Here is a 10,477-nt window from a genome sequence, read left to right as displayed (position 1 = left end):
TTCACTGAGTGAACGAGTGAAAGTGTGTGTGTCAGATTCACTGAGTGAACGAGTGTGTATCAGATTCACTGAGTGAACGAGTGAAAGTGTGTGTGTCAGATTCACAGAGTGAACGAGTGAAAGTGTGTGTGTCAGATTCACAGAGTGAACGAGTGAAAGTGTGTGTGTCAGATTCACAGAGTGAACGAGTGAAAGTGTGTGTGTCAGATTCACAGAGTGAAGGAGTGAAAGTGTGTGTGTCAGATTCACAGAGTGAACGAGCGAAAGTGTGTGTGTCAGAAAGTGTGTGTTTCAGATTTACTGAGTGAACGAGTGAAACTGTGTGTGTCAGATTCACTGATCATCTCATCATTCATGACTCTAATAATATATATATATATTCAGATCTGAAGGTATTAGTAGATATAATGCAGAATGATCTTTTCATTTGATTTCATAATAGTTTTTATTAGATACATGAAGGGTTTTTGAAGGTTATTAAATGACATCATTGCTGTTATTGATAATATATGTTTATATTAAACTCTCACAGTCACATGATGATTTGTTCAGTTCTTCTGCTTTTATTGTTGATTTTATTGTTTGTTGTAAATTGTGTCATTATAATTATTGAAAACTAAATCAAATAAGATCTTAATAAGTGAAAATGTTTCTCCTGTAGTTTTAGTTACAGAAATTGGAAAGAAAAGTGGACGGATAATTGAAATATTTGGCCTTGTGTCTGATATGATCATTGAAATTCTTCCTACTTTACAATTCATGATCCTGTTCTACACGTTTGCATCTGGAGCAGGAGGTGATTCATATTAATATTCATATTCATAACGATTTGAGTTCATCTGGGTTCATATTATTGATAGTTCAACACATTTGAACATTAGTGTCACTTTAAAACACTCATTATTCACTGATGTTCATTATGATTTATTGTAATCTTACATGTGTTGATGTCTTTAATATACAAGACATCAATAAACATTAATATAATTTCTCTCCTGTTTTTTAGGATTCATCATTATTGTCATTTTACCAGTGTTTATGATGATGACAAATGACAGATGGTTTTACAGATGCTATAGAGTCGGCTGTGAGTATTTGATGAATCTGATCTCTGTTTAACTGTATTAATATCTCAGTTATATTTCTGATCATCAGTGATGAGAGAAACACGTTACAGTGGATCTGAACTAATTCACTGAAACAAACTGATGTAACGTGTTTTATCTTAGATTCCTGTAATCAGTGACACTGAATCCTCTTACTTCATTACTTGTGTTACACACTATTCTGCCAGTTTTAAATTTGAATTTTGACTGTTGGAGTTTGAACAGTTTTGTCTCATTTGAACATGATGATCATCAGCTGATGTAAATCTATGGGATTTTTCAGAATATTGATTGCCTTTTTTTTTTAAACCACGATGAGATCACACATGCACACATGCACGCACACACACACACATGCACGCACGCACACACACACACATGCACGCACGCACACACACACACAAGGAAGGGGATGTAATGAACCATGAGTACAAACAACACACACATCAGAAGAGTTTCAGAAGAGAGTTGTTGTTGTTGTTGTTGTTGTAATTGTGTTGTAAAAAATGACCCTCTGCAGTGCAGCTCTTTCAGCCGTTGAACCGTTTCCATACCAGACTGTAATGCAATACGTTAATACATTTTCTACCGTGCAATGGAAGAAGGACTTCTGGCAGAGAGACGGGACTTCCTCATATTTCTGAACAAGGGCAACAATGTTAACGGTCCACTTGAGGTCCTCACTGGTGAACTGGTATAGACGAATCCGGCGAAACTACCGGAAGTAAGCGTTGAAGTAAGCACATTGAGTGATGTGATGTGACACACTAGTTCACTTTCTGTTAATTTATTTAAGTGTAGACAAAGCTTTCATGCAGGATCTGGGTGCTTGCTGTGTGAAAAATCAATCGATAAACGCATATGGCAAAGGAATTTAAACTCGCTTCAGCGCGTATTTATGTGGGAGGCGCGTGCACGCGAAGGGGAGTACGATTTGTCTGGGAGTCGGAATTCGGTAGGCCTACAACACCTGTTTTAATACCAAAAAAACTCATGTTTTTTTTTTATACACTACGCTGAACGGTCGGTTAAGTAAGTGAGTGCCATTGACGGAAGCAGTGACCGGAAGTGGTCCAGCTCACCGCAGACAACCCAGAAATTCTATTTCCGTTGTTATGCAACTAGCCCATTCAACCAGGCCATGTAATAATCTACGAATAGCATCCTTATATCCTTCTGCTCCAGGTGTTTCAGTGCAGTATAGAGAGTATTTATTGCATCCTCTGCCGATCTATCTGACCTGTATGCATGTTGATGAGGGTCTAAAGTGGGAGGAAGTGCAGATTTAATGTGTCCCAGAATGAGTCTTTGAAAGCGCTTAGATATGATAGGTGTAAGTGCTGTTGGCCTGTAGTCACTCAGGGAAGTGATGTTGGACTGCTTTGGCACTGGGATGATGATAGCAGTTTTCAGGCAGTCTGGTACGACAGTATGAGCAAGTGAGAGATTAAAAATGTCTGTGAAAACCCCTGCAAGCTAATGGACACAATCCCGGAGGATCCTGCCTGGGATCCCATCCGGTCCAGCAGCCTTCTTGGCATTCACAGTTTTTAAAACTGGCGTGAGCTCATGTGTTTGGAGGGTAAGCGTGCTGTCAGCATAGTTGCATTGTCCGGTCCTCTCTCAAATCGGGCAAAGAAGCAATTTAATTCCTCCGCCAACATGGCGCTGCATGCTGTCAGCGGTTCTCCCTGAAGTGGGTTATATGATGCACACCCTGCCACATGTGTGTCGTGTCCCTAAAAGTAAAGTGCTCCTCAATCTTCTCCTTGAATGCGGCTTTGGCTGATTTGATCCCTCTCTCGAGGTTGTGTCTGGAAGAACTGTACAGTTCTTTATTACCAGATCTGAAGCAGCATCACGGTCTCTCAGAAGAAGTTGGACGGCTTCTTATTTGTGTAGAATAAGTTGCATTTGTTGATTGTTACACTTTCCACGCAGCATCTGATATAAAAAAGCACAGTAGATGTGTATTCGTCTAGATCCTGAGTTGAAAACAGACTCAATCAGTGTTTAGAAAGCAGTCCTGCAGCCGTGAGGATGCTCCCCGTCCAGGTTTCAGCCGTTTTACTAACAGTTTGCTGTCTCTTAATGATGGGACCGTGTGCTGGAGTTAAAGAAAGTGACAGGTGAAGAAGAACTGAAACCTCTGTTGTGTTTTCAAGTGTTCAGCTCATAAATATTAATCTGTAAATGGATTTACTGTTTTTGAGTAACTTCACCATCACTGATGATCAGATCAATAATATCCAGGATTCATGAATCTGTCAATAACAGTCTTGATTTCTGACTCTCTGATGCTGTGAATCTCCAGGAGAAATGATTCATTTGATTCTTCAGAGGATTTGAATCATGATGATCAGAGTTCAGATGTTTCTCTGTTTTCTGATCATCTTCACATTGAGTGTTTATTCAGTTTAACCGGATCAGCTTTATTTCTCATTCATGAAAACATTCTCACACTCTCGTCTTTTTCAGGTTCGGATTCAGCCATAAGCACAGTGATGATAATCTTCACATTAGTGATGAATGCAGTGATGATCGGTGTTTACATAATGACACTGGAGAAAACAACAGGTATGATAATATTTTAATAATGTTTGGAATTACAACGCATCATTAATCAAGCAAATATAAGTATATTTTACAAAGTGTTTTCATGGTAAAGTTCATTAGCTTGTCATTATATGTCGGAGTCGTGGCACAGAGGGTTGATGACATGATCAGGATAAATAAAGTTTGATCTCTCTCTCTCTCTCTCTCTCTCTCTCTCTCTCTCTCTCTATCTCTCTCTCTCTCTATCTCTCTCTCTCTATTTCTCTCTCTCTCCATTTCTCTCTCTCCATCTCTCTCTATCTCTCTCGCTCTCTCTCTCCATTTCTCTCTCTCTCTCTCTCTCTCTCTCTATTTCTCTCTCTTCATCTCTCTCTCTCTATTTCTCTCTCTCTCTCCATTTCTCTCTCTCTCTCCATTTCTCTCTCTCCATCTCTCTCTATTTCTCTCTCTCCATCTCTCTCTCTATTTCTCTCTCTCTCTCTCTCCATTTCTCTCTCTATTTCTCTCTCTCTCTCCATTTCTCTCTCTCTCTCTCTCTCTCTATCTCTCTCTCTCTCTCTCTCTCTCTCTCTCTCTCTCTCGTTTCCAGTGTGAGTGTGAGCGTGAGGAGCGTCGTGAGTGTGGAGCGTCGTGAGTTTTTTTTTCTCTCTTTCTCTTTGTTTTTCTTTTCTTTTTTTTCTTATTTATCACTTTATTTATTTATTTTTGGATTGGTTAAGTTTGTTTGTTTTTTGGGGTCGCGTGGGGTTTTTCCCCTTGCGCGGCCATGGCGGACTCACGAATTGGTGTTCTAAAGAATCTCACGCGGCGTCACAGTGTTAAAGTGGCGTCCGCGGTGAGTGTTGATGATTATTGTTTGGCAATGGGGAAGTTGTTGGGCATGATAATATTTTGTCGGTGTCGAAAATGAATAGTGCTGTTGTGGTCTTTTTGAAGTCGGTTGAGAAGGCAAACGAATTAGTGGAAAAGGGAATTGTTATAAATAATCTCTTCACACCTGTTCTACCTCTTTCAACACCCTAAAAATAAGTAAGATTGTCTAATATTCCACCTTTTGTTTCTGATGATACTTTGGTTAAGATCTTGTCCCGTTATGGAAAGCTGGTTTCACCGATCAAGAAAATCCTCATTGGTACTGCTTCACCACTGTTAAAACATGTAGTTTTTTAGAAGATCTGCCTACATGATTTTGAAAGACAGCGAAGAACTGGACTTGACTTTTAACATTAAGGTTTTCACTTTTGATTATGTTTTCTATGCTACAACTAATAAGATGAAGTGCTTTAACTGTGGTGGGGTAGGCCATCTGATTCGGACTTGCCCCAAAAGGAATAAAGATCATTCAACGACTGATGTGCAAAGCATGATGGAGGCTATTCTAAATAGTGATGTTGAGGAAAGGGTTGAAGCAGGGCCTTCTAATGTGAAAAATGTGACTGTTGTAGAGAATAATGGGTTTTCTGAGGCTCAGAATGTAGTTTCTGATGATATCACTGGACCAGTAGTGTCTTTGCAGGAAGGTGAGTTGAATGCTACTGTGAGTATAGGAGTCAGCGATGTCATTACTGAGTCAGTTTTGACAAAGGATAAAAGCAATGTGAAGTGTCAATCATTCGAACTGTGTGATGATGTTGATCTAGAATCAGATACAACTGGGTTTAAAATTCCAGGTAAAAGGAAAAGTTCAAGTGAAGTTGAAAGTGTTAAAAAGAAAAAAACAAATGTAGTTGATGATGATGACCAAGAAGGGATTGAAAGTGGCAATGAGTCTTCGGATTCAAATTTCAGTTTTTCTCAAAGAGCTTCATCCAGTCGTGATTATGAGTCAGAAGACATTAAAATATTCCTCAAAGCAACGAAAAATAAGAGAGGAGTACGTGTCTGTGAATATTTTCCAGACATCAAACAATTTGTTGACAAAACAAAAATGTTTATGGCGGAAAGCTTATTTACAAAGGAAATCTATCTGTTAAAGAAAATTGTAAGAATTTTAAACCCTGATCTTGTAAATGATAGCTAAAAAGCCAAACGTCACACATGGGTTTCTAGTTTTGTTTTTATCAGCTTCCGCTTGTTTTTTATTTTCTTCTTTTATTTTAAAAATGAATGAAATTAATATTGCTTCCTTGAATATTAATGGAGCAAGAGATATTAAGAAAAGAATGGGAATTTGTGAAACAAAATAAGTTAGATGTGGTGATGCTGCAAGAAACTCATAGTGATCTAAAAAATGCTTCTGATTGGGCTAGAGAGTGGGATGGTCTTTCGTTTTTAAGTCATAATACTTCACTTAGTGGTGGAATAGCCATTCTTTTTGCGAAGAATTTTAACCCACATTCTTTTCAAGTAGAAGAAATAGTAAAAGGTAGACTTTTAAAAGTAAGAGCAAACTATGACAAGAATGTTATTGATTTTATTTGTGTGTACTGTCCTGTCTCCGCAATAGAGAGAATGGTGTTTTTAAATATATTGTGTTCTGTATTACAAAAATGTAACCAAGAAGAGTTTTTGTTTTTGGGAGGTGATTTTAACTGCACTGAATCTAATCTAGACAGGAATCATTTAGAACCTCATATACCTTACCATATAAGGGCATGCAAAAACAGTATACTTGGACTCATGTGCGTGATAGAATTATTTCTATGGCAAGATTGGACCGATTTTACATTTTCAAACACCATTATAATATTATAAGGAATTGTCACAATGTACCTGTTAGTTTTTCTGACCATTGAATGATAAAATGTTTAGTTTTTATAAACCTTTTAAAACCTCAAAGTGCGTATTGGCAATTCAACACTGCCTTATTAAGTGACACACATTTTAAAGAGTGTTTTGATTTTTTTTGGGAGGATTTTAAAACTAAGAAAGGTTTGTATAACTCTGTACAACAATGGTGGGATGTAGGAAAAGCCCAAATTAAGCAACTTTGTTTACAGTTTACCCGAAGCTTTACGATCTGAATCTGTAATTCTTTTGACAGATCCTTCGGATATCCGCCAGAGGGCAGTTGGTTTTTATGAGATTTTATATAAAAGTGAAGTTGCTGTAGAGCTAGAAAATGAGGGTAAGTTCTTCTTTGAAAACTTACCTCAGGTGCCTGAAAGCATAAACACTGGAATTTCTGGCCCTCTGAGTATGAGTGAGCTACAGAAGGCATTTCAAGGGATGGTGTCTGGAAAAACACCAGGAATCGATGGTATACCAGTGGACTTTTACAAGTCTTTTTGGTCAACAATAGGAGATGATATCCTAGAAGTGTTGAATACCAGTCTGGCAAGGGGTAAACTGCCTCAAAGTTGCCGAAGAGCTGTGTTGACCCTCCTACCGAAAAAAGGAGATCTTGGAGACATAAAGTGTTGGCGTCCAGTTTCTTTGCTCTGCAGCGACTACAAGCTTTTATCGAAGGTCTTAGCTAACAGACTGGCTAATTTAATGGACAGTGTTATTCATCCTGATCAAACCTACTGTGTCCCAGGTAGATCAATATTTTTATTCGTGATCTTATTGAAGTCTCCAAGATGCTAAAGCTAAATTGTGGTTTTATTTCGTTAGATCAAGAGAAAGCTTTTGATCGGATAGAACATTGTTTTTTATGGAAGGTTTTAAATGCATTTGGCTTTAGTGAGAGTTTTATTAACTACATTAAAGTCCTTTATAATGATGTGGAGAGTATTTTAAAGGTCAATGGTGGTTTATGTACTCCTTTTACAGTTTTTAGAGGCATAAGACAGGGTTGTGTATTATCTGGTTTGTTATATTCTTTAGCAATTGAGCCTTTGTTAAATCAGATAAGGTGTAAACTTCAAGGTGTAATTTTACCAGAATGTAGGAATAAATTCATAGTGTCGACATATGCTGATGATGTGACTGAGACGATTCGTTGCTATGATACAGATTATCCGCAGCACAGTTTACTTGTAACTGATTTCGTAGATAATTTGTTTCATACTAAAAAAAAAATGTTTCATCCATTTTGTTCGGTTAGCTCTGCTGGTTGATGTCGTTGTACAGAAAGAATGTTGTGACAGTTGGTCAGTGTGGTATTTGTCCCGCCCCTCCACACCTCTACTGTGATTGGACGGCTGTGTAAAAAGTGACAGTGATGAGCGCAGCGTTTTACCCAAAGTTGAACATTTTTCAACTCTCGCGACCAGTAAAAAACGCCGGGCGCTCAGTGCTTGAGCGTTAAATACACGCTCAGCGCCTCGCTATGCTCATGGCCTTTAAAAAACGCGGCGCTCCCATTGAAAACAATTAGAATTTTACGCCAGGTGCGTGAAAAAACGCTTTGGTGGACACACGGCCTCAGGCTTTGTTAAATTTGTTGAAAGCTTTTAAAAAAATATCTTCTGCTAATATAAACTGGGGAAAAAGTGAAGCTTTTTTAATAGGGGATTGGAAACATGATAAACCAAAACTTCCTATGGGCCTGGAGTGGGGAAAAATTGGTTTTAAATATTTAGGAGTTTTTATTGGAGATGAAGTAGTTACACAAAAAAATTGGGAGGGTATAATTGAGAAAGTTAAAGGTCGACTTGGGAAATGGAAATGGCTGATTCCAAAAATGTCATTTAGAGGGTGAGTTTTAATTGCTAATAATTTGGTGGCTTCTTCGCTGTGGCACAAGTTTGCTTGTCTAGATCCCCCGTTAACTTTGTTAACAAAACTACAGGCACTGCTCTTTTTGGGATAAGCTGCATTGGATCCCGCAAAGTGTCTTATTTCTGTCCAAAGAAGAAGGTGGTCAGGGACTGATACATCTACAAAGTAGAATAACTGCTTTTAGATTACAATTTGTGCAAAGACTTTTAACTGTTTCAGATGTTTTTAATTGGAATGCTGTAGCAAGATTGATTTTGAATAGGTTGGGTAAATTTAATTTGGGCAGGACAATTTTTTTGATGGATCCACTGAAATGAAGTTTTCCTACATTACCTGTTTTTTATAAGAATGTTTTTAAAGTGTGAAATCTTTTTACTTTTCAAAAAGTGGAGGACTCAAAATCTCTTTACTGGTTATTAGAAGAACCTTTAATCCATGGGAAGCGTTTGGACTTAACAAACAATTTTTTTTCCTTCCCGGACTAAACAAAACACTTATTGACAACAAAATAGTGACTCTTGGCCGTTTGCTGGAAGTAGCTGGACTTGATTTTAAAAACAAGGAAGCAACATCTCGACGTCTTGGAATCAATTCTACTCGTGTTATAGGTCAACTTCGTCAGAAATGGGAATCTGCTTTAAGTGATCAAGAGAGACTTTTGTTATTGGATTATAAAAACGAATTGTGTAATCCAGACTCAGAAGAGTGTTTCCCAGATTTGAGGTTTGCTCTTAAATTGGATGGGTGCTCTGGTTGTTATATTGAACAAGCTGATTCTTTTTAGTGTTGATTTTTTTTCCTGTGACAGAAAGCTTTTGTATAAATATTGTGTAATTGTTTTTAACAAGGTAAAGTTAAATAATAGGATAGATACACCTTGGCGTGGTTTTTTCAAGTTGAATGAAGACAAAAAAACAGAATGGAGAGTTTTTTACAAACCGCCATTGACCAAAAAGACAGGAGATCTACAATGGAGAATTGTTCATGGTGTTATTGCAGTCAATGCTTTTACTTCTGTTTTAAATCCTGAAAGCACTGTTAAGTGTCCTTTTTGTGATGACAGAGAAACTATTTTTCATGCTTTTTTAAACTGCTATAGACTCGAACCATTGTTTGCTGTTTTAAAAGATGTTTTTAAAAAATGCAATGAGGTATTCTCACAAGAGATTTTTATTTTAGGATGTAAATATGTCTTAAAGAAAAAGGTTGTGTGTCAACTGGCTTAATTTTGTGGTGGGACAAGCAAAATTGGCCATCTATTTGAGCAGGAGAAAAAAAAACTGAACAGGATGTAGTACTAGAGCCCGACCGATATATCGGCGGGCCGATATTATCGGCCGATTTTAGGCATTTTCCTAACTATCGGTATCGGCATTTATAATGGCCGATAAATGAATATTTTAAAAAATGCGGGTACGGTGATTCATGTAAGGGTGGCGCTGCCAATAAAGCACCTAAAAGCTGTCACAAGAACTGGCAAAAATAATGATTATGAATACAACAAATATAGCAAGGAGACATTTTAATTGTTTATTAATAAACAAGTGTTTTCAGTCAGTGTCAGCCAAAGATGAAGTTGACGATGCTGACTCGCGATCTTCAGTGAGCGCGCGCCAGAGAGAAATGCACATTTCATACGATTACATGAGTCTGTCTGTCTTTCTTTATGAATTATTCTGTTTAAAAGTAGACATTTCAATATAGATATATTTCAATTCTCAGGTCTATACGCTGAGTTTCGGTTAATGAGACGAGCTCCAGTTCACCCGCAGGCGCCTCCGTGTCGAGATTATCTATCGTCTGCTAAATTTACTTCTTATAAATTAAATCCAGGCAAATGGCTGATGAAACATTGATTAAAATTAAGATACAATTAATACAAAACGAAATTCACTTTGAAACGAAAGGTTTTGTGCTTTCTGTTTGATGTCTATGTGAAAGTTTCAAAGCATTAGTGCCGCTTTCAGAGCGCTCACGTCCGTAGTGCTGAACTGTCGCGTCTGTAACATTGTTTTTTCCTCATAAATGCAAACACGAAAAATAAAATAAAATAAAATAAAATGAATATTTTATGTAGCCTGTGGAGACTGAGAGCCAACCCTTCTTCATCCGGTGGGTAGTAGCCTACTTGTGATTTGCGCAGTGTAATTCACAGAATTGATTTCTCTGCTACAAGCCTCTGTCACGTATTGTGTGAGCTTGTGACTATT

General features: G+C 37.7%; 2 protein-coding genes across 6 annotated transcripts in view; one reads left to right on the top strand and one right to left on the bottom strand.

Moving 5' to 3' along the window:
* Positions 1-10,477, bottom strand: part of LOC143710998 (MIF4G domain-containing protein B) — a 1,123,636-nt gene that overhangs the window by 528,121 nt on the left and 585,038 nt on the right. The gene's annotated exons all lie outside the window — the stretch shown is intronic.
* Positions 1-10,477, top strand: part of LOC143710966 (uncharacterized) — an 86,410-nt gene that overhangs the window by 64,612 nt on the left and 11,321 nt on the right. For all 4 annotated transcript variants that reach the window (XR_013194713.1, XR_013194712.1, XM_077202238.1 and 1 more), the window contains exons 9-11: positions 662-796; positions 1,007-1,087; positions 3,585-3,683. Coding sequence is in view for 2 of the 4 variants with exons in the window: in XM_077202238.1 (XP_077058353.1) it covers positions 662-796; positions 1,007-1,087; positions 3,585-3,683 (315 nt within the window). In the remaining 2 variants the exon portion in view is untranslated. The remainder of the gene's footprint in view (positions 1-661; positions 797-1,006; positions 1,088-3,584; positions 3,684-10,477) is intronic.

This window comes from Siphateles boraxobius, unplaced genomic scaffold, assembly GCF_051911475.1.
Source record: "Siphateles boraxobius isolate OS27281-9 unplaced genomic scaffold, OSU_SipBor_1 49, whole genome shotgun sequence".
In the NCBI taxonomy this organism is placed as follows: domain Eukaryota; kingdom Metazoa; phylum Chordata; class Actinopteri; order Cypriniformes; family Leuciscidae; genus Siphateles; species Siphateles boraxobius.
Note: the sequence above shows the minus strand (reverse complement) of the source record. Positions and strands in the feature narration are given on the sequence as shown.